The sequence below is a fragment of the Cololabis saira genome, chromosome 3, assembly GCF_033807715.1.
Source record: "Cololabis saira isolate AMF1-May2022 chromosome 3, fColSai1.1, whole genome shotgun sequence".
Lineage (NCBI taxonomy): Eukaryota > Metazoa > Chordata > Actinopteri > Beloniformes > Belonidae > Cololabis > Cololabis saira.
In genome coordinates this window covers 1190455-1214494 of record NC_084589.1, presented here as the reverse complement: position 1 = coordinate 1214494, position 24040 = coordinate 1190455, and the positions used below count along the sequence as shown (strand labels likewise).

The window sequence follows — 24040 nt, the reverse complement described above, 5'->3', positions numbered from 1 at the left end:
AATAGAAATGAGACATTTTAACTAGAAATAAGACAAATATTCTCTGTAAGATTTTGAGTTTTTGCAGTGTACTGAGCTCAGGGTATGAGATGAAATTAAACGTATTTTGTAATTGATTTGTTTGGAATTTTAACCTCATTAAAGGCACAGCCACCAACCAAAAGTTGTGGAAAATGAGGGTTGATAGGAGTAGGATTAGTTAAAACACATTTGATCAAATTCAAAACAGATTTGGGGATGGCTTTGGTGATAGATTTAAATGTATTACCGTTGCAAGCAAGGTCATATTTAAGGCAAAAGTTCTCACATGATATCAAATCACCACCGCTATCAACTAGACGAAGGACAGACCAAATATTTTTTTATTCCATATCATTTCTGAACATTACATATCAATGGCATTATTTCTGGATGTTTCTGTCCCAAAATTCGTTTCTTGTGGAGACGTTACCCATTGTGTGTCTGTTTGTGTGTTTTATAGTTTGAAAAAAAAAAGTTATTTGATTGTTTGTAAGTGTTTATTTCCAACAAAAAGATTTTTTTTTTTTTTTTTTTTACTTTATATTTAGTTTTATAATACAGAATTTTATGTGCTGTAAAAAAGCATGACATAAATCAAACAGCACGGAACATACAGGTCACCGAAGGGGGTGGATTATGGTGCATCAAAAAAACAAAAAAAAAACAGATATTGCTCTAGGTAATAAAGGGTTACTATAGTTCCTGGGTGTGAGAGGAGAGGCCAGCCAGCCTGGGGTGGGAGTCCCTCCAATGTAAGTCCATCCAATATGCAGAGTAGGGAAAATGTCTTGTCAGATAAATCCATAAGGTACAAACCAGTCAGGGGAACAAAGTTGTTAAAACATTTGTGGGTAATAATGATATCAACAAGGACATTTCCAATGCCATTGTGATTTTCAATCAGTCCAATATATTAAGTGACAATAAACATCCATCATAGTATAGAAATTAAACACAAGAGGAATTTTTCTATAACAATCTCTCACTTACAGTATATACTTTCCCCCAATATTTCTGGGCCTTATCACCACACAGTGTTAGGGAGAAGGTCAGCAATTCCATTTCACCCATTTCCTTCACAGTGTTATCCACTCTCTCACCGTCGGTGGTTCCCTCTTAAGCCACTTCCTTGTTATTGACTTTTTGCTGGCTATAAGTAATATTTTCAAAAGGTATACATCCTGGGGATTGAGTTCAGTTGGTAGATTACACAGATATACAGATGTCAAGCTACACTCAATTTCAAAGCCAAGAATTGATGTTATCTCTCTAGCTACATCCAGCCAGTAAGGTTGGATCACTGGGCAACACCAGCAGATATGACAGTGGTCAGCCATCGTATTATTACATTGTCTCCAACAGTATCAGATTCAATTCTGCCTCCACTGCCCTGAACTGGTAGTGGAGGAGTTAATTTGACATATATTCAACCATTCATTTTTATGACAATGTTATATTTGCTTCCTTCTCCATCATACACCAACAAAAAGATTTTAACCAAAAGTGATATTTCATTTCATTTTCATTTTATTCTTTATTTCATTCAAAAAATAAAACAAACAATTCAATACAAATACAAACACAAATGTTCATAAATTGTGAATGAAAAGGGAGCAGAAAGAAGAAGAATCCTATCTAATCTGCCCCTTTTTCCAAGAAATAAACTCACAAATAACATAAATTAGAAATTTAAAAAACAACAACTAAGTAAATAAAAAACTAAAATAAAATAGAATTATCGCCTTCTATGGGTATGTCAATCAAACTTAACTAACACATTTCATTATATTTACTTAACATAAAGGCTTTAATTGTTCTTTTGAATGTAATGTTTGATTTGGATTCTTTGTTTTCTTTATTCAGATTGTTCCATAAACTGATTCCTTTCACAGAAACACAACGTTCCATCAATTTAGTCCTGAATCTTGTTTTTTTTTTTTTAATCTCCGTTCCTTTTAAGTTATACTTGCTTTCTCTTCAACATCATCATCTACATCGTGATATGTATATACTATGATTAAAACACATTGCAATACTTCAATATCTTTGCAGTTTCTGTGCAAGCAGCCCTTCTCGGTCTCTGTGATGCTGAACATCCCTGGTTTACAGAGAAACCGTCTGAGTTTCCACATCTCACATACTGAGGCTTCTTCTGAGGCAGCGACGTGTGGTCGAACCGCTGCCTGAAACCAAGAAGCTGCTTCTGTTTCTGCCGATCGACTCTTTGGAGAGTTCTGGGGGATTCTCAAGAGAAGGTTCGGAGGAGATTGAAGGACCGGACTGCTGTTGGGACTCTGAACTCACAGAAACGATCACTAAATCTGAGAATTTTCTGGAATATTCATACAGTTTCTTCCTGAAGGCGCCGGCGTTGTTCTGATCACTTTTGAAAAGCATGACGTAGCACTTTGGGAAGAAGTGGCAGCTGAGGATGCCGTAGTTGGAGATGAGGATGACCACCATCTCCACGGCGGGCAGGTACACCCCCGAGGTGGTGACGTAGATGGGGATGAAGAGCAGCCAGGAGACCAGGTAGAGCAGCATGCTGAAGGTGATGAACCTGGCCTCGTTGAACTGCTGAGGAAGTTTCCGGCCTTTGAAAGCACAGATGAAACAGATGAAAGCCAGGACAGCGATGTAGCCCAGCATCACCCCGAAAGCCACGTAAGAACCCTCGTGACAGTTCTCCAGCACTTCGGTCTGGGAGATGGTGACCTGCTTGAAGGGGCTCCTGAGGACCAGCCAGCAGATGCAGGTGGCCACCTGACCGGCCATGCAGATGCCAATGATGGCGTAGGACCGGTAGAGCCCCCGCAGGATCCCCGGCAGCCCTGGGTTGAACTGGAAGGCCAGAACGATCTTCAGAGTCTTAACCAGGATGCAGGAGACGCACAGAGTGAAGCTGATTCCAAACAGCACCTGTAGAGGAATTGGCGTTCTTATATATATATATAATCATTTGGTTGGAATCTAACATGGGAAACTTTTCATTCCAGAAAGATCTTGTGAGGTTAATCAACCTTTTTGAATTAGTTTGTCCTTATGAAAACTACCAGAATAAAGAATCAGAATCAAGTCAGCTTGGAGAACTGCTGTTTTTCACATGCTTATAACATGTTAACAGACGACAGGGCAGCACTTCCTGAGTTCTGTCAGGGGGGGTTCGGCTGTCCCACAACTGTCCCATTGTCAGTTGGACCATCTGTTCAAAACCCCCAACAGAGTTCCTGTTTTTAGTTGACCCCTTGACCCTTTGTGTTTTTTAAGGATGTCTGTTTGTTTCTGCATACCACAGATTATTTGCTCTTTAACTGAAATGTCACGTGTGTCTTTTACCCCCAACGTCTGTTCATTGTCCATTCTACAGTCTCTGTGTCTTTCCTAAGTTATGAATTTATGTTATGTTGATTTAGGAACCTAACAGATCTGTATAAGAACTTTGAACTGAGGGAGAAAAAAGAAAGACAGTATGTATGTGTATTAAAGATTCATAACTTTTGCTACGTGCTAAAGTCTAACTTCGAAAAGTTTCTAACTCTGCTGATCCGTGTTAATTTTGGCCTTGAAAGACGCTGTGTAGCGACATGAAAGCTGGCTGTGTATCTCTCTCTCCTGTCTCTGTGTGTGTGTCTTTCTCCCCATCTGCACCTCTCTTGTAGTAGAAAAAGATTAACAGTTTTATATAATCATTGTTGTTTTTTAAAGCTTTGGTGACCGTAAAAAATCTCTGCAACTCTGCTCAATGCAAAGGAATGTTGTATGATGTAAAAAACCTGCCTGTCTTGGGCTCAGATTGGAAGAGAGCACACGCGGCCTCCTGAGCGAGAAGCTCCGCTCTCGGTGTGCAAAGTTATCTCCCCTTTTTCTGGGTATAAGGGGCGTCATTTATCAGAACAGGTGTCTAGAGATAGCACTTGTTTGAGCAATTTACACCAAAATCTGTAATAACAAGTGTCACTCGGGGAATCCTCCCCTTGTGTGCTCAAAGTTCTCAAGATTCTAAGGAAAGACACAAGATTCTGGGAGACAACACCTGTTGTTGAAAAAAGGTGCAGGGGAGGGTGGTTAAAGTTTTAAAAAATGAACGGTTGTTTCTTGTTCCTCCAGTAAAATATACGTGAAACAATGGAAGAATATGGGTTGTAATCATAAAACTGAGGGGTGTGGCCCCCAGGCCCTTTGATAGTATATAAGAAGGAGGACTCGATGAAAGATTTTAGAATCGGTCACCGGGAGCCGTCTCTCCTGTGTTTGGTACTGATTGTAATTCTTACAATAAAGGCCTGCGCAGTATTTGAACGGAACACCAGCCGAAACATGACTCCAGTGTTTTTCTTCAAGTCCATGGATGAAGGTGTTAGTACTTATAGGAAAAACTTAGTTTCATGAGGGGGTCCCGAAAGGATTCTCTACACACCTGCCGAGCTTTGCACTGCAGGCCGCTGGGCCGGCCCACGAACAGGATGGCGCTGACGTAGGAGACCACCAGAGACAGGAGGATGACGTGACTCAGGGCCCCCCCGGCGGCCTTCACTACCGGAGTGTCTCTGCGGTGCAGGAACAGAGCCAGCACCAGCAGGGCCAGCAGGATCCCCATGGTGGAGAAGCTCAGCAGCACCGCTGCAAAGCTGTCGTGCCAGGAGAAGAAGCGCAGGGCTTTGGGGGTGCAGCCGGAGCTGCCCTGGGGAGACCACTCCGTGCTGGGGTCGCAGCTCAGACACTGGTCCATATCTGGAGGAGGAACAGGAACGCACACTCAAAATGGTCCAACATGGGTTTTCATCAAGCTTCAGAGATTCCATTCAATTCAATTTTATTTATATAGCGTCTATTACAGGGGTCGGCAACCCGCAGCTCTAGAGCCGCATGCGGCTCTTTAGCGCCACCCTAGTGGCTCCCATTTTCAAAAATCTTTGAAAATGGAAATCGATTGGGGAGGGAAATATATTTTTTGTTTTAATATGGTTTCTGTAGGAGGACAAACACGACACAAACATTCTGAACGTTTTCCAATGCTGTAAAAATGTGTAGAATAAATATTACATTTCAACATTTCTGTTAACGAAGATTTGTACGGATGAGTATCAGGGCCATGCAGGAGAAAAAATATTTGAGAGGGGAAGATTTTTTTTTATTGTGCACTTCGAGAAAAAAGTTGAAATGTTGAAATTAATTTTGAAATACAATTTCAAGAATAAAGTCGAAACCTTTTTCTCAACATTTCAAATTTTCTCTTTTTTTCGTCTCTTTTTCTTCTTTATTTTCTTTTTTCTTCTTTTTTCCTTTTTTTCTTTTGCTTCCTTTTTCCTTTCCTTTTTAATCTCGAAATTTTGACTTTTTTCTCAACATTTCGACTTTTTTCTCGACATTTTGACTTTTTTCTCGAAATTGTACTTCAACATTAATCTCAACATTTCGACTTTTTTCTTGACATTTCGACTTTTTACTCAAAGTGCATAATGAAAAAAAAATCTTCCTCCGCTAAAAAATTATTTTTATTTTTCTCCTGCCTGGCCCTAATACTCGTCCGTAGATTTGCGTAACAAAAAGAGTAACGTGGAAAGACGTGAGCTACATTTGAAGCCGAGGACCCAGTTAAAAACTAATATAGAAACATGCAGCATGTGTTGCCTTCATTCTAAGGTTTATACAAGACTTTTAATTTTTTGCGGCTCCAGACATATTTGTTTTTTGTGTTTTTGGTCCAATATGGCTCTTTCAACATTTTGGGTTGCCGACCTCTGGTCAATTACAACAGAAGTTGTCTCTGGGATCTTTCCAGAGACCCAGAACATAAACCCCCGAGCAATTATTACATAAACAATGGCAGGTAAAAACTCCCCTAGTGGGAGAAAAACATTAAGCCAAACAGTGGCAAGAAAAACTCCCCTTTAGGAGGGAAGAAACCTGGACCAGGACCTGGATCATAAGGGGGTAGAAACCTGGACCAGGACCTGGATCATAAGGGGGGGAAGAAACCTGGACCAGGACCTGGATCATAAGGGGGGTAGAAACCTGGACCAGGTCCTGGATCATAAAGGGGGAACTCTCCTGCTGGAGACCAGAGATGAGACTGTATGAAGAACTCTCTGGTACCTGTGCTGTTGGAGAAGTAGTTCTCGGTGCAGTTGATACATTCGTAGCAGCAAGTGTGTTGGCTCTCAGCCGTCTTCTTGAACTCTCCAGGAACACAGCTGTTGGAGCATCTGGATATGACGTTCTGAGGAAGACACCAGCAGAATTACATTTTCACATCTCTGTTCATTATTTTATACTACACTACTGTCATTTAGCAGACGCTTTTATCCAAAGCGACTTACATCTGAGAGAACAACACAAGCACAACATCACATAGGAGGGTCCAGCTGGATCAGTGATGGTCAGACTGTTGAGAGTCCAGTTGTACACAGATGCTGTCACGCCAGTGCTAGAATATATATGTTTGTTTTTTTTTTTTTTAAATAAGAAAGCTATTTCTAAGAAGACACGTCTTTAGCTAGCTCTTAAAAGTAGTGTCCGATCTACAGACCCTGTAGATCGGACAGAGTTTGGTAGGTCATTCCACCATCGGGGAACAATGGAGGAGAAGAGTCTGGCTGGTTTGGTTCAGGTAGGAGTGATGAAACCAACTTCCAATCTGGGTAAAGTAAAGCCTATAGTTAGTGTTTAGTAAACCTCTAGCTGGTGTTGGTAAATCTCTAGGTAGTGTAAACTCTAGTGTGTTAGAGTCAGTAGTCATAGTTGCAGCTATAGAACAAGACTATAATAGTTAGTCTCAAATATAGCTTTGTGGTAGATATGCTGCTATAGGCTTATGCTGCAGGAGGGCACCGACATGATCCACTGGGCGGTGCCTCTCACCCTTCTTCTCCTCTCCTCTTCCCTTCCTCTCTTCTCCATTTCCATTTTTATTTATCATAAGTATATCATAGCCATCATTTTTGTCCATCGCTCCTGTAGTTTCTTCTGCTGGCCCCCCTTTTTTCTCTTTTGTGCATGTTTGCAGGCCGGTGCTTCAGGAGCTGCGTGCTGGCCTGCGGTCCCGGTACCCCGCCCCCACCCCCGATGCTGCTTCCACCTGCCTGCGGTCCCCCACCCCCCTTATGAGCCAGGTCCTGCTCAAGGTTTCTTCCCTCCTAAAGGGGAGTTTTTCCTTGCCTGTCAAGGTTGACATTCCCCCCTGCCTTCAGTTTCTGTCTTGCCCCGCCTGTGTCCCATCTGCCCTGATTGTGTCTGCACCTGTGTCTCGTCATGTCTCGTTATCCCCTCAGTATATCTTGTCTTGTCATTCCTTTGTGCCCTGTCGGCCCGTACTGTTCTCTCCTCCATGTCTCCTCGTAGTTTTGTCCTGATCCTGGTTTTTGTCAATCCTGCTCTGCAGCGCTTTGTTTTTGCCTTTTTTGTATTAAACCCCTTGTTTTTTTGAGAACTCCTGCCTCCAGCCTCCCTCTGTCTCCTGCACTTGGGTCCTAGAAAACCAAACCATGACAGAACAGACCGACCAGGTGGACCCAGCGGGAGACTACCTCACCCTCTTGGACTTCCTCTGCCATGAAGTGGCTAAAAACGTGCGCTGGGCCGAGGAGGAGTATTATGACCCCTTTTGGGGAACACGCCTGGCTCTGGGTGGGCCCAGGAGCCTGCAGAGACAACGGCGTCAGCGCCAGCGCCAGCCCCAGCCTGTTCCGGCTCCAGCTCCTGCACCTGTCCCTGTTCCTGTGGTGGTCCCGGACGCACCTCCCCATGTTCCTGTGGTGGTCCCGGACGCACCTCCCCATGTTCCTGTGGTGGTCCCGGACGCACCTCCCCATGTTCCTGTGGTGGTCCCAGACGCACCTCCCCATGTTCCTGTGATGGTCCCGGACCCCCCTCCCCATGTTCCTGTGATGGTCCCGGACCCCCCTCAGCCAGCTCCGAGGACTTGTGTGTCCCCCCAGCCGGCTCCGAGGACTCGTGCCCCCCCCCCAGCCGGCTCCGAGGACCCGTGTCCCCCCCCAGCCAGCTCCGAGGACCCGTGTCCCCCCCCAGCCAGCTCCGAGGACCCGTGCCCCCCCCCCAGCCCGCCCTGGATGTGGACTTTGGGGACATCTGGAATCTGTCCCTTGAGGGGGGGCCGGCGCCCCTTGAGGGGGGGCCAGCGCCACGGACACGGGCTCCCCCGCAGCCAGCGCCACGGACCCGGGCACCCCCGCAGCCAGCGCCCCGGTCCCGGGTACCCCCGGAGCCATGTCACGTTCCAGAGCCATGTCACGTTCCAGAGCCATGTCACATTCCAGAGCCATGTCACGTTCCAGAGCCATGTCATGTTCCTGTCACACCAAGACCACCAAGCCCCACGCCAAGACCGCGAAGCCCCACGCCAAGACCGCCAGGCCCCACGCCAAGACTGCCAGGCCCCACGCCAAGACTGCCAAGCCCCACGCCAAGACTGCCAAGCCCCACGCCAAGACTGCCAAGCCCCACGCCAAGACTGCCAAGCCCCACGCCAAGACTGCCAAGCCCCACGCCAAGACTGCCAAGCCCCACGCCAAGACCGCCAAGCCCCACGCCAAGACCGCCAAGCCCCACGCCAAGACCGCCAAGCCCCACGCCAAGACCGCCAAGCCCCACGCCAAGACCGCCAAGCCCCACGCCAAGACCGCCTAGCCCCATGCCAAGACCGCCAAGCCCGCCAAGCCCCACGCCAAGACCCGCGTCAAGACCCAGGCCTAGGCCTCGTGGACGGCCCCCGGAGCTGTCTCGCCGGTCTGGTCGGCCTCGGGGACGTCCCCCCCGAGCTTTCTCGCCGGTATGCCCGGCTTCGTGGGCGACCCCCGGAGCTGTCTCGCAGGTCTGCACATTCCCCAGGACGGCCCCAGGACGGCCCCCGGAACGTTGGCCGTGTGTTGGCCTGGGCCCTCCTCCAGGCCCCTGTCCCTTGAGGGGGGGTTCTGTCAAGGTTGACATTCCCCCCTGCCTTCAGTTTCTGTCTTGCCCAGCCTGTGTCCCATCTGCCCTGATTGTGTCTGCACCTGTGTCTCGTCATGTCTCGTTATCCCCTCAGTATATCTTGTCTTGTCATTCCTTTGTGCCCTGTCGGTCCGTACTGTTCTCTCCTCCATGTCTCCTCATAGTTTTGTCCGGATCCTGGTTTTTGTCAATCCTGCTCTGCAACGCTTTGTTTTTGCCTTTTTTGTATTAAACCCCTTGTTTTTTTGAGAACTCCTGCCTCCAGCCTCCCTCTGTCTCCTGCACTTGGGTCCTAGAAAACCAAACCATGACATTGCCACTGTTTGGCTTAAGACTTTTCTCCCACTATGAGAGTTTTTACCTGCCATTGTTTATATAATAATTGCTCGGGGGTTTATGTTTATCTTTATGTTTATGTTCATGTTCTGGATCTCTGGAAAGCGTCTAGAGATAACATCTGTTGTATTAGACGCTATATAAATAAAATTGAATTGAATTGGTCGTCCCGCTGCTGCTTCCACCTGCCTGCTGTGTGCTGCTGACGTCCGGGCTATGTTGGCCTGTGGGACTCCACACCGGACCGTTCGGCGCCTCAGAAGGGGGAAGCAGTACTCTGCCGGCACCGTTTATGGTGCGGGTGGGGAGCTGTTGACCTCGACTGGGGACGTTGTCGGACAGTGGAAGGAATACTTCGAGGATCTCCTCAACCCGAGTGACATGCCTTCCACTGAGGAAGAAGAGAGTGGGGACTCTGGGGCGTGCTCATCCATCACCCAAGCCGAGGTCACTGAGGTAGTTCGTAAGCTCCTCAGTGGCACCGGGGGTGGATGAGATTCGCCCTGAGTACCTCAAGTCTCTGGATGTCGTAGGGCTGTCTTGGTTGACACGCCTCTGCGACATCGCATGGAGGAAGGGGACAGTACCGCTGGAGTGGCAAACCGGGGTGGTGGTCCCTCTGTTTAAAAAGGGGGACCGGAGAGTGTGTTCCAACTATAGGGGGATCACACTTCTCAGCCTCCCCGGGAAAGTCTACGCCAGGGTACTGGAGAGGAGAATACGGCCGATAGTTGAACCTCGGATTCAGGAGGAACAATGCGGTTTTCGTCCCGGTCGCGGAACACTGGACCAACTCTACACCCTCCGCAGGGTGCTCGAGGGTTCATGGGAATTTGCCCAACCAGTCTACATGTGCTTGTGGATTTGGAGAAGGCATTTGACCGTGTCCCTCGTGCCATTCTGTGGGGGATCAGTGAGTATGGAGTCCGGGGCCCTCTGCTAAGGGCTGTCCGGTCTCTGTATGATCGGAGCAGGAGTCTGGTTCGCATTGCCGGCAGTTGATCAGACTTGTTCCCAGTGCATGTTGGACTCCGGCAGGGCTGCCCTTTGTCACCGGTCCTGTTCATAATTTTTATGGACAGGATTTCTAGGCGCAGCCAGGGGCCGGAGGGGATCCGGTTTGGGAACCTCAGGATTTCATCTCTGCTTTTTGCAGATGGCGTTGTCCTGTTGGCTTCATCAGACCGGGACCTTCAGCATGTGCTGGGGCGGTTTGAGGCCGAGTGCGACGCGGCAGGGATGAAAATCAGATCCAAGACCGAGGCCATGGTTCTCCATCGGGAAAGGGTGGCATGCCTTCTCCGGGTGGGTGGAGAAGTCTCTCGGGATCTTGTTCATGAGTGAGGGAACAATGGAGCGTGAGATTGACAGACGGATCGGTGCAGCGTCCGCAGTTATGCGGTCGATGTACTGGACCGTCGTGGTGAAAAGGGAGCTGAGTCGAAAGGCGAAGCTCTCGATTTACCGGTCAATCTACGCACCTACCCTCACCTATGGTCATGAACTTTGGGTAGTGACCGAAAGGACAAGATCGCGGATACAAGCGGCCGAGATGAGTTTCCTCCGCAGGGTGGATGGACGCTCCCTTAAAAATAGGGTGAGGAGTTCGGTCACCCGGGAGGAGCTCGGAGTCGAGCTGCTGCTCCTTCACATTGAGAGGAGTCAGCTGAGGTGGCTTGGGCATCTTTACCGGATGCCTCCTGGACGCCTCCCTAGGGAGGTGTTCCAGGCATGTCCCTCATCCCTAGGGAGGTGTTCCAGGCATGTCCCTCCTCCCTAGGGAGGTGTTCCAGGCATGTCCCACCTCCCTCGGGAGGTGTTCCAGGCATGTCCCTCCTCCCTAGGGAGGTGTTCCAGGCATGTCCCTCCGGGAGGAGACCCCGGGGCAGACCCAGGACACGCTGGAGAGACAATGGGCCAAATCCACAAAAGACTTGCGCGGCTTTTGCGGCCGCTAAACCGGTGCAAATGAGACAAAAAGAGAGCGTCTAATTCACAAAGCACCTGCAAAGGGCGAATTGCTCCACAAACTGCGCTGCCAAGCAAATAGTGGCAGTCTGCGCCGGTGCCATTTGCATGCATGCAAATTAGGTAATATTCATACATTCGGCGCAAAATTGCCCCCTTTCTATGCAAATAAGCCTCATTGCAAAAAGCGCCTAATTCACAAAGGCCAGGGCTATTTGCCACACGCAAAAATAGTGGAGCAAATACCGCCTTTCAGAAGCATGTATTAAACTGCGCGCAAAGTCGCAAACTCACTCCTCACTCCCGCTCTGTATATGTTTCTCTCTCTCTTCAATATCATTCAAGTGTGTGTGATACTGAATGATATTAAGGGTGAAATCTACATTCAGACATGACTGTAGACAATCAGATCAAGTGGGGTTGTGGACTTATCGGATTTAAAAATAAAAGTAACAGGACGGAGTTCAGGATTCATCCATACATAAGGGGCTCTTTTATTACAAACAATTCCACCATATAAACATATACATCTAGAATGTGTGTGTTTAACAGCTGACCTGTAGGTGTGTGTAGCAAAACAAAGAACATGAATTACCATCAGATCCTGATCTGATCCCGATCCGGTGTTAATGAAGTTACTGGTGCTGTGCCTTGTGCGTAAATGCGCACAGCCTCTTAACATTTGACATTTCATTAGCTTATGTCATACAGACACTGAGGTCTGTTGATGTGTGTGTGGAGATGATGGCTATGTTCTACCACACGATGGTGGCCAGTGCACTCTTTTTTGCTGCTTTGTGTTGGGGGGGCAGCCTTGCAATCAAAAACACCAGGCGACTGAACAAACTGGTCAAAAAAGCGGGCTCAGTGTTGGGCAGGAGTCTGGACCCGCTAAGATCTGTGGTGGAGAGGGGCACACTGAACAAACTGAGTGCTATAATGGAGAGACACCCTCTCCACAGCCTCCCGGAGCCACAGAGGAGCAGGAGCAGCTGCAGCGGTCGGGTCCGCAGCCTCCGCTCACTGCGCACGGAGCGGTTCAGGAGATCCTTGCGTCCCCGCAGCAATAAGACTGGGTTTAACTCGTCCTGAACTCAGTTTCACACACTCACCTCTGCCACAACTGGACTATATTTTAGTTTGCACTTTACATGATATTTGTTTAAAAACCTTATATGTCATGTGTATTTTAATATTATGAATGTGCTTTTATTGTCTGAATGGAAGTGTGGTTGATTTTTATGTTTATGTTTTGATGAGCTGCTGGACGGTTGAATTTCCCTTTGGGGATGAATAAAGTTCTATCTATCTATCTATCTATCTATCTATCTATCTATCTATCTATCTATCTATCTATCTATCTATCTATCTATCTATCTATCTATCTATCTATCTATCTATCTATCTATCTATCTATCTATCTATCTATCTATCTATCTATCTATCTATCTATCTATCTATCTATCTATCTATCTATCTGCATGCGAAATACTAGAAGTACAAATACGTGAAAGTTGAGGCTATTGTGCTCTCTGCAGTTTTCATTAGGGACCAATCTGTGTGCTGAAATACGGAGAACACTGGAAACAGCTCCGCTCACTTACTCAGACAAGTGCAAATTGCACTCAGCCGCAAAACTTTATGGGCGTGTTTGCTCCGGTATATCATTAGAGCAAAATCTTTTGTGAATAGGACCTTAAAGCAGGGCAAATTGCGGGCGCAAATGCAGCGCAATTCACAGCGCTATTTGCGGGCGCAATCTATTCTTTGTGGATTTACCCCTATGTCTCTCGGCTGGCCTGGGAACGCCTCGGACTCCCCTCGGAAGAGCTGGAGGAAGAGCTGGAGGAAGAACTGGAGGAAGTGTCTGGGGTGAAGGAAGTCTGGGCATCTCTGCTGAGGCTGCTGCCCCCGCGACCCGGGAACGGTTAAAGAAGATGAGTGAGTGAGTGAGTGTTTGGCTTAAGGCTTTTCTCCCACTAGGGGAGTTTTTACCTGCCATTGTTTATGTAATAATAGCTCGGGTGTTTATGTTCTGGGTCTCTGGAAAGCGTCTAGAGACAACATCTGTTGTATTAGACGCTATACCAATAAAATTGAATTGAATTGAATGTTTGGTCCATCTTGGAGTCATGTTTGGTTCAGGTAGAAGTGTTTGGTTCAGGTAGAAGTGTTGTATATGCAATATGTCTGGGGTTGTAGAGCGTACCTGCAGCAGCTGCAGCTTTCTGGTCTTGCTGTGGGTGAAGCTGCAGTTGAGTGGATGGTACTCTGCTACCACTTCATGGACATGGATAAGGCCTCCCTCCGACCTCCAAATGCTCACGTCATAGCCCAAATTCACATCTCCATTGCTGTCAAACCTGTAGGTGCTTCCTCTGAGGGTGAACTCCTCCTTCTGCAGAGCCTCTAAAACCTTCAGAACAAAGTTCAGACACCAGGTGAGTGGACAGACCAGTCTATAACATGTGACCTAAAGTGTTGTGAATTCTGTAACAGAGATCACGTTCTGGTGTTCTGTTTGGACCTATGTAAAAGTCAAATATATTAAAACAGAAGGCCATGATGGTTACGCCATGATGAATGCCAGAGAGTCTATACTTCCGGTATATAGCTACTGTATGTATATACTTTGTACTTTGTCTTTTTCTTTTTTTTGTGGACATTTTATCTAGGGGTGTCAAATTAGCACGTTAATCGCGATTAATAAATTACAGGCATATTTAGCGCGTTGTGTTTTTTAATCGCTTAATCTATCTATCTAATCTATTTTTTCATCTCCAACTTTACTTTTTCTGTTGTTGACGCCATGACCTTGGTGTTTGGTAGTATAGGGTCGGTCATTTTGTGGTATAATTTTTACTTTACATATGACAGACATTGAGCTTTAACATTGGATTAAAATCACGTTATTACAAATTAGCAATGGTCCCAGATTATGTTAATCCAGTGCAAGTGAAGCATTAGGTGGAAACACACACACACACACACACACACACACACACATACACACACACACACACACACACACACACACACACACACACACACACACATGCTTCTTCCACCTGCCTACGTGGATGTCTGCTGTTGCTGCTTCCGCCTGCCTGCACCCCCCCCCCCCTCTGGTCATCCCGCTACTCCTTCCACATGACTGTTGTGTGCTGCTGACGCCCCCCCCCCCCTCTGGTCATCCCGCTGCTGCTTCCACATGACTGTTGTGTGCTGCTGACGCCCCCCCCCCCCCCCACCTCTGGTCATCCCGCTGCTGCTTCCACCTGCCTGCTGTGTGCTGTCGACGTCCCTGACTCCCCCAGTCTGGCCTTCGGCAGGAGGGTCCCCCCTTATGAGCCTGGTCCTGCTCAAGGTTTCTTCCCTCCTAAAGGGGAGTTTTTCCTTGCCACTGTTTGGCTTAAGGCTTTTCTCCCACTAAGGGAGTTTTTACCTGCCATTGTTTATATAATAATTGCTCAGGGGTTTATGTTTATGTTTATGTTTATGTTCATGTTCTGGATCTCTGGAAAGCGTCTAGAGACAACATCTGTTGTATTAGACGCTATATAAATAAAATTGAATTGAATTGAACACACACACACACACACACACACACCTGCCAGGGCTGCACGCTGCCAGGTGTTTTGCAGTCTCTGCTGCGACAGATGGAAGCGACAGCGTTAGCCAAGACGCTCACAGCCATCTGGACACTGAAGGTGATGTCAGGTTGAGAGTGTTTTTTGAGCAAGCTCACAGCTCTGGACAGGAGCTCAGGGTCTGCAGATCTTTCACTGGCGTCCAACAGCTCAGGGCCCACCGGTACTTCACTGATATCCACCAACTCTGGGTCTGCAGGTCCGTCAGTGCCGTTCAGGTGCTTGCAGAGCTCCTGTAGGATGTGTTTCATGCCGGTGCAGTTCAGTTCACCTGCCTCCAGCCTGCTCAGGCACTCACTAAATGATTTTGGCTCTCCATGTTGGAAGGTGAAGCCTACAACGTGTCCAATGTCCTGCAGAGTTAGGTTTCTGGTGACGGAGCTGGAGGACGACCAGCTGTCACTGGCCACCCAAACTCTCCTCATGGCTTCCACCCCCTGTCCCGCCCCCAGAGCCCCGTCCCTCAGCTCTTGGAACAGATGCATCATGTGAAGGGGACTGGCGAATGACACAATGACCTGCACCTTTGGATTGGCGTGGATGGTTTCTGCCGTCTTAACGATGGCCGCCTGGACGTTGGCGCTGGTCGCGGACTGAGGCAGGACCGATCTGAAGGCCACGCAGATGCCTTTCTCAGAGGCCTGTGTGACAAAGTGGTCCAGAGCTGATCTCCCATAATCCCCGTCGGTGGTAACCACGCCCACCCAGTTCCAGCCGAAGGTGCTGAGCAGACTGACCATGGCTGCCGTCTGGTGACGGTCGTTGGGGACGGTCCTCATGAAGGCAGGGAAGCGGCTCTTATCACTCAGGATGGCAGCTGTCGAGGAGTAACTGATCTTCAGAGAAGAAAAGACAAGTGGTGACATTAGTTTTGGAAAAGTGACATATCTACTCTTATATAGTTATTCAAGTATTACAATATTTTCTGGACTATAAGCCGCACCTGCATATAAGCCGCATCCGCTCTATTTAAAAAAAAAAGATATGCAAGCCGCAGATATTTATGTTTTCTACATGTACAGAAGGATTTTGAACTGTAAATGATGTACATGTTTGTACCTAACTAGATCCTTTCCTAACAGTGTCTTTTAACACGGCAGCAACTTTGCTGATTAAAACGGGACAAAACCAAGAGAAAATAACCAGTATTTATTTATCTGTTTGGAATCTGTTTCTACCTACTTCTATCTGTTAAAGAAGAAGTAGCGTATTCTTCTTTGCATTTATTTTGTCTTAGTTTTGATTCTAATTCCGGTTAGAGCGCCCCGAGCGGTGGAAGAAAAATCCACAGAATAGCTGCACCTTTGTATAAGCTGCATGGTTCAAAAAAGTAGCGCCTTATAGTCCAGAAAATACGGTATATTGTTATACCATTGCTGTCTATTGTTCTCTATTATACTGTAGTATTATAGTAAAGTAATGATAATGTAATACTATGCATTATAATTACTTCTATTATTACCTACATACATAGTAGCACAACTAAATGATGGGCGTTTGTTTTCTTCTGTTTGCCTTGATTTGCTTTGATTTTGACTATATTTATATATATAATTGAGTATTATATCACTGTATTGAACAGTTATTGAAACTTGTCTTGTTATATGTATGAATGTATGTAAGATTCAGGGGTAGGACTCGACAAGTGGTTACTTCATTCCTACTCCATTTCAAGCATGTTGGTGGATCAGTGAACTAATATTATATGAGGTGCTGTACATATACATATATATATATATATATTTGTATTCTGTTTTTTCACTTTTTTGTACGCTTTTTTATCATGCATGTTTGAAATAAAATCTTCAAATTAAATCAAAAACAATTAACATGAGAACATGAACATGTGAGGAACACGGTGAACAGGTCCTCCTTGGATTGCCACCTCAACACAGAAGGGGATTTCCTGTCGCTTGTATAACTCGTCCGATGGGACAGGCTAGACCAGTATGGTTTCAATAGGACAGGAATAGAAAAGTATGAAATCTGGGAGCACATTTCTTGAGGCTAACACTATGCTTTACATAGACGTGACACTCATAATCATGACATGGCACCTGTAATGACTCTTTATGATTTCTTACATGTCATGATGTAAGTTAGATAGTGTTAGCCTTGTGACTGCCTTTACGTGTGTTTGTGTGCGCGCTTGTTTGTGTATTTGGTATGTGTGTGGTGTCGCAGTTGAAGGAGAGACAATGTATAAAAAGATAATCGTACACTAAATGAAAATGCAGGGAGCAGACTCTCATCGAAATCGGGATACTATGGAAGGTTATGTTTGGTCGTCTTACAGCCGCGATCCAAGCGAGCCGACGACTCTTTACTCTGTTATCTCAGATGCCTGGTCTCCGTGGTTCTGCCTCAGAGCAGGAAAGCAGTGAAAAGTTAAACCATTAGCGATCTTTTCCCCACGTCTGTTATGTGTGGAGCTGCTGCAGCTACAACACAGCAATGGGTTACCATGGTTACAGAATAACGGAAAGTAACGATTACAAGTAAGACACAACAAAAAGGGAGCACGTCTGTAAACAGTGCGCAGTGGTCCGAAGAGCAGCTAATGTAGCATCGGAAATGGCGGCTCCGCCAAGTGATGATGTCAAGACGACCAAGCCCTATTAAAAATCTCAAGTGGACTAGCTAAACCGGGGCCAGCAACTCATGGCTCTAGAGCCGCATGCGGCTCTTTAGCGCCGCCCTAGTGGCTCCTGGAGCTTTTTCAAAAATGTTTGACCTTTTTTTTCCTTTTTTTCTCTTTTTTCCCTTTTTTCTTCTTTTTTTCTTTTTTCCTCTTTTTTTCCTTTTTTTCTCTTTTTCTCTCTTTTTATCCTTTTTTCCTCTTTTTTTCTCTCTTTTTTCCTTTTTTTTCTCTTTTTTTCTTCCTTTTTCCTTTCCTTTTTAATCTTGACATTTTGACTTTTTTCACGAAATTCTGACTATTTCCTTGACATTTCGACTTTGTTCTCAACATTTTCACTTTTTTCTCGAAATTTTGACTTTTTTCTCGACATTTCGACTTTTTTCTTGAGATTGTACTTCAACATTAATCTCGACATTTCAAATGTTTTTCTTGAAATTTTGACTTTTTTCTCAAAATTTCGACTTTTTTCTCAACATTTCGAATTTTTTCTCGACATTTCGACTTTTTTTCTCGGCATTTCGACTTTTTTTCTCGACATTTCGCCTTTCGCCATTTGCCTTCATTCTAAGGCTGATACAAGACTTTTTCATTTTTTGCGGCTCTAGACATATTTGTTTTTTGTGTTTTTGGTCCAATACGGCTCTTTCAACATTTCGGGTTGCCGACCCCTGAGCTAAACAGACCTATCACGGGCTAGCTGAGCTATAGAGTCGCCTACTGGCGGCTCTATGGAAACGCGGAGACTGCTTTCTTACAAAAACAGCCCAGGTAACTGACTGGTTATTTTCAAAAGTGCTTATATCTTTACATATACTTCAAATGTATTTTCTCACTGGTTTGTCCATATAAGAATGTGTGCTGTAGTACCTCACAGATCGGGTGACCGTTTCATGTCATCATTTGTTATACATGCTCCAACATGCTCCAAATGTGAGCGATGAAACAACCTCCAGGAGTTGATTCAGGCTTACATTCACCCACTGCATTGTTCAATCCCTCCATCTCAGTATTTAAGGGTGCTTTCACACATGTGGCCCGTTTGTTTTGTTCCGATTCAGGGGCTGAATCGATACAGTTGTTCCGTTTCTCGTCTGTGGCGTTTGTGTTCACAAGGCAAACGTCTGTACCGTTTCAAAGCTGTTAACAAATGCGCGAACCAGCTACTCTCTGGTTGGTCAAATGAACGCGGAAGGAGTTTCCTCTTCTGTACCCCGGGATAAACGACAAGCCCCTTTCAGCGCAGCACAGACCGCAGCCGCGGCTTTAGGCTGATTTATGGTTCCGCGTTACACCAACGCAGAGCCTACGGCGTAGGGTACGGCGTCGCACATACACAATGAATGGCGTTGTATCGGTTGCTGTGTGGATTATGTTCTCACTACAAATAAAAAAAATGAACCGTTTCAGGTCTCGAATGGAATCGGGCCGAGACCACCTCTCCTAGGAGATCTCGGAACGCTTGTTTTGTACCGTTTCAGAGCGCGATTGCTGTGTTCACATGTACCAAACGTTCCGATCTTTAGGGGGAAACGTTCCCTGTTCCGGTACAACTGCTTGAAACGGTACAGGTGTGAAAGCATCCTTACTCATACAGCGGATCAGCCTCTTACCTACTAAATCAGAAGCTAACTCAATAGTCTTCTTTCTTCTCTACAGTATCAAGAATTATTGCACCAGGAAGTATGAGTTCATGACCTTTGCCCTCTAAAAAGTCTTCAGAACTGCATAAGACTGTGAGGATTTAAAAATAAAAAATGTTTATTTTGCAGACAGAAGGATGATTAGACCAGTATCTAAAGTGTCCTCTATGATGTTTTGGAAACAAATTGGATTACCATATTTGTCAGCCTCTTATTTCAAGAAGCCTGACTTAGGCTGCTTTCAGACCTGTGGCCCGTTTGTTTGGTTCCGAATCAGGGGCTAAATCGATAGAGTTGTTCCGTTTCTCGTCTGTGGTGTTTGTGTTAACAAGGCAAACGTCTGTACCGTTACAAAGCTGTTAACAAATGCCATGCGCGAACCAGCTACTCTCTGATTGGTCAAATGAACGCGGAAGGAGTTTCCTCTTCTGTACCCCGGGATAAACGACAAGCCCCTTTCAGCGCAGCACAGACCGCAGGCGCGGCTTTAGGCTGATTTATGGTTCCGCGTTACACCAACGCAGAGCCTACGGCGTAGGGTACGGCGTAGGCTCTGCGTCGATTTAACGCGGAACCATAAATCAGCCTTTACCCATTCATTTATGTGCTACCGGCGCAGAGCGGAGCTCTCAGCGAGAGGGCGCCTGCTGCAGCCGGGTTTGCGCTGCGCAAACCCTGCCCGAATTGGACATTTTTTAATTTCACCGTGCCGCGCTGGGACGACATCTCGGAGAGAAGGTGGTGGAGGCTGCACCGACTCCTCTCCTTGCGCCGCGGTCGCACATACACAATGAATGCCGTTGTATCGGTTGCTGTGTGGATTATGTTCTCACTACAAATAAAAAAAATGAACCGTTTCAGGTCTCGAATGGAATCGGGCCGAGACCACCTCTCCTAGGCGATCTCGGATCGCTTGTTTTGTACCGTTTCAGAGTGCGATTGCTGTGTTCACATATACCAAACGTTCCGATCTTTAGGGGGAAACGCTCCCTGTTCCGGTACAACTGCTTGAAACGGTACTGGTGTGAAAGCACCCTTACTCATACAGCTGATCAGCCTCTTACCTACTAAATCCGAAGCTAACTCAATAGTCTTCTTTCTTCTCTACAGTATCAAGAATTATTGCACCAGGAAGTATGAGTTCATGACCTTTGCCCTCTAAAAAGTCTTCAGAACTGCATAAGACTGTGAGGATTTAAAAATAAAAAATGTTTATTTTGCAGACAGAACGATGTTTAGACCAGTATCTAAAGTGTCCTCTATGATGTTTTGGAAACAAATTGGATTACCATATTTGTCAGCCTCTTATTTCAAGAAGCCTGACTTAGGCTGCTTTCAGACCTGTGGCCCGTTTGTTTGGTTCCGAATCAGGGGCTAAATCGATAGAGTTGTTTCGTTTTTCGTTTTGTGGCGTTTGTGTTCACAAGGCAACCGTCTGTAGCGGTTCAAAGCTGATAACAAATGCCATGAACCAACTGTTCTCTCATTGGTCAGAAATGAAAAGGAGTTTCCTCTTCCGATACCCCGGGAAAAACAACAATGGTTATAACCCCTTTCACATCGAGGGCTCAAAGCGCAGACCACCACCGGTGATCCCATTCATCGTGTATGTGCTACTGCGGCGCAAGAGCGGACCGCTCGGTCGCCGAGCTCGGCGGCACCTGCCGTGGCGTTTGCGCCACCACGCCTGCCTGCCCGAATTGAACATTTTTTAATTTCACTGTGCTGCGCTGTAACGACATCTCGGCACGTCCAAAAGGAGAGAAGGGAGAAGAGAGAAAGTTGTGTCCAATAAGAGAGAAGGTGGTGGAGGCTGCGCCGACTCTTCTCCTTGGGCCGCGGTCGCACATACACAATGAATGGATTGTTATGTCGGTTGCTGTGTGAATTATGTTCTCACTACAAACGAACCGCTCCAGGTCTGGAATGGAAGCGAGCCGAGAACACCTCTCCTAGGAGATCTCGGCTCGCTTGTTTTGTGCCGCATCCGAGCGTGATTGCTGTGTGTGTCATGTACCAAACAAACCAATCTTTAGGTGGAAACGCTCCCTGTTCTGGAACAACTGCTCCAAATGGGACAGAGGTGAAAGCTCCCTAAATGTTGCTAGAACCCAGAGACACCCGCGGAACTTTCTCCTGGCTGCCCTAGAGAGCTGATAGAAGGTTCTGGTCCCAGCTCACCTGAGGGATCATCTCCAGAGTCAGCTGTCTGGCCACAGCTATGGACAACTCGGAGTAGGAGGCCCCCACGAGGGCCACGACGGGCCCCTGGCTGAAGTCTGCTGTGGCTCTCAGAGCTGTGCTGACGTCATGGCAGGAGTCCAGGATCCGGTAGCCCAGAGTCACGTTCACATCCGTCATCAGAGGGGATCGGTTCAGGTCCTCTATAGCACTGATCATAGCCAGGGCTCTCCCCAGGCCTTTCCACGCAAACCTGACCACAGGACAGTTCTCATTGTCTTCATTTAACTTAGCAACTACGTGTGTTAAATACATTTGGCATTTAAGTAGAGATAGCACAGGGTAGAATAAGTAACATATTTAATATATTTCTACTTAACATTTAACAAGAGCATGGCACAATTACTGTCTTCAGTATTCATGTCATTCTCTTTCCTTTATCAAGTTTCAGTTCTCTATGAAAATAAATATTGAAACTTCAATTTTGTCTTCATTTCATTTCATTTCATTTGTTTATTTGGAAGGGACAGATACAAAAAACATAGACAGACATAAATGGCTATCTGATGCCTGTATCATAGCGTTATTAGTGAATGGGGAAGTTGGCTCAGTTGGTAGAGCGTTTGCCCATGAACCTGAAGGTCAGTGGTTCAAACCCTAGTGTGTCCATCAAAGTGTCCTTGGGCAAGACACTGAATCCCCCAGTTGCTCCCGGTTGTCAGGCCAGCGCCGTTGTGTATGGCAGCTCCGCCAACAACCGGTGTGTGAATGTGTGCGTTTGTGGGTGAATGTTTGCAGTGTAAAGCGCTTTGGGGCTGTAGGAGTACAGCTGGAAAGCGCTATATAAGTGAATGCTTATATATAGTGAATGCTAATTTGCAACACTCGTCCCTAACAGGGCTCACATCACAATTAAAAGAAAGGAGTTAGAAAAGTACACATACTTGACATGCCCTTACAAACATTAAAAACATACACAATACAAATATTAAAAACATACAAAATTACACACATAATAAGAGCTATCTTTGCTTATCTAGGCCTATCTGCACACACATCTCTACTGCTATAATTATTCCAGCATATAGCCTAACTATCCTACCTATATATGCTACTAATCCTTTGTGAGAGGAACCTCATCTACACACCCACACACAGCTACCTACACACACACAGCCACTCACAAACACATCCATCCACCCCCATACACACAAATTAAAACTACAAAAACCTCAATAAAGTGGCAGAAAAAAATATTATCTTATTATTATATTATTATTATTATTATTATATATTATCTTATTATTATATCTTATTATCTTATCAGAAACTTCCAGCTCTCTGTCCATCTCCCTCCAGCAGCTGCCACTTTATTGAGGTTTTTGTGGTGAAATGAGGAGGAATCATAGAGATAACTTCTCATTTCAACTAACTGGATCAGCCGTTCCTCATCCGTGACTGTTTCCTACAGTGCTTTCAACCGGCTTTCAACACGAGCAGCGGGAAGAAAATAGAAGCAGGACGTCCGACAAATGTTCAGCTCAAAACGGCCTACGCCGCTTCGCTTGCGGCCAGTTAGGACAGTCCAATAGAAAATAAAGACATGGAATTGATTTTGTCGCTGACACTCGCTCGCGTCGCATGCAGTTAGGACACAGTGTAAAGAAAATGGAAGAGTTTAATACCTCTCTGAAAGGCTCGTTTGATAAATTTGTTACAAAAATCACCGATCCAACCGGGTCTCAAGCAGCCGCGGGGCCCCGCGTCGAGGCAAGAGATGATGATGATGAGGCGGGGGAAGGTATGCAATGCTTCATAATGAAACGTGTGTGTGTTTGTATCCAATATTTTGCTAATTGGAGAGTTAAAATTGCACATATAGACACCCGATCCGACCCGAAAAACCCCAAAATTTTGTGCGCGCGAGTGTAACGACCACGCGAGGGCCTCCCCCAACTATTTCGCACATGTCCTCGCAAATCTCCCAGACAGCTCTGCCTGATTATAGGACGCACATACGGTTTTTGATAAAAATTTTGGATTTTAGGTGCACCTTACAGCGCGGAAAATACTGTACTTAGAAATGTGATTGATTGCTCTCCTCTACCTTCTGCATAATTAGAAAGCAGAACTTGATTGTGTTTCTACCATTGTTCATGTATCCGGGAATCTCAAAGAATACTGAATGTCATGCTGTTTTGTTTTCTGGATATAAACAGATGACTGTAAACACATCTCACCTGATGCAAGGCGGTGGGTGTGGAGCCCCGGAGGTTTGGGAGTGGTCCACGTCTTCGTGGATGGGGAAGAGTCCTGCGATGATGAGGTCTCCTGGGGCCGCGGCCACCGGCCCCCTGCCATGTTGGCGTCCCATCTCCAGAGCCACAGACGGGGGGATGACTGAACAGATGAGCAATGCAGTCCAGGATGCCATGACGTCCATGACGATGAGCGAGCCCCTCCTGAATCTCTTCACCTCTGGCAGACTGATACTCTCACTTGAACAAGCCTTGACTGGTTAAAAGAAAATCCCCACATGCTTCCTCCTTCAGCTCTCAGGTTCCCCCCTGCAGCCCTGCCCATCTCTGCACAAGTGACAGCAGGTGAGTCAGACTCAGCTGAAGACGCTCACCGTGTTTACTGATACTTTCTGT

General features: G+C 46.3%; 1 protein-coding gene across 1 annotated transcript; it reads right to left on the bottom strand.

The window, feature by feature from the left end:
* Positions 1–46: 46 nt before the first annotated feature.
* Positions 47–24025, bottom strand: LOC133424446 (G-protein coupled receptor family C group 6 member A-like). The gene is made up of 7 exons (XM_061715070.1): positions 23627–24025; positions 21387–21639; positions 14885–15760; positions 13484–13690; positions 6118–6241; positions 4439–4752; positions 47–2940 (listed from the first exon to the last, which is right to left on the bottom strand). The coding sequence occupies exons 1-7, from the start codon at positions 23827–23829 to the stop codon at positions 2155–2157; spliced, it is 2763 nt and encodes a 920-aa protein (XP_061571054.1). The 5' UTR covers positions 23830–24025; the 3' UTR covers positions 47–2154.
* Positions 24026–24040: the final 15 nt, after the last annotated feature.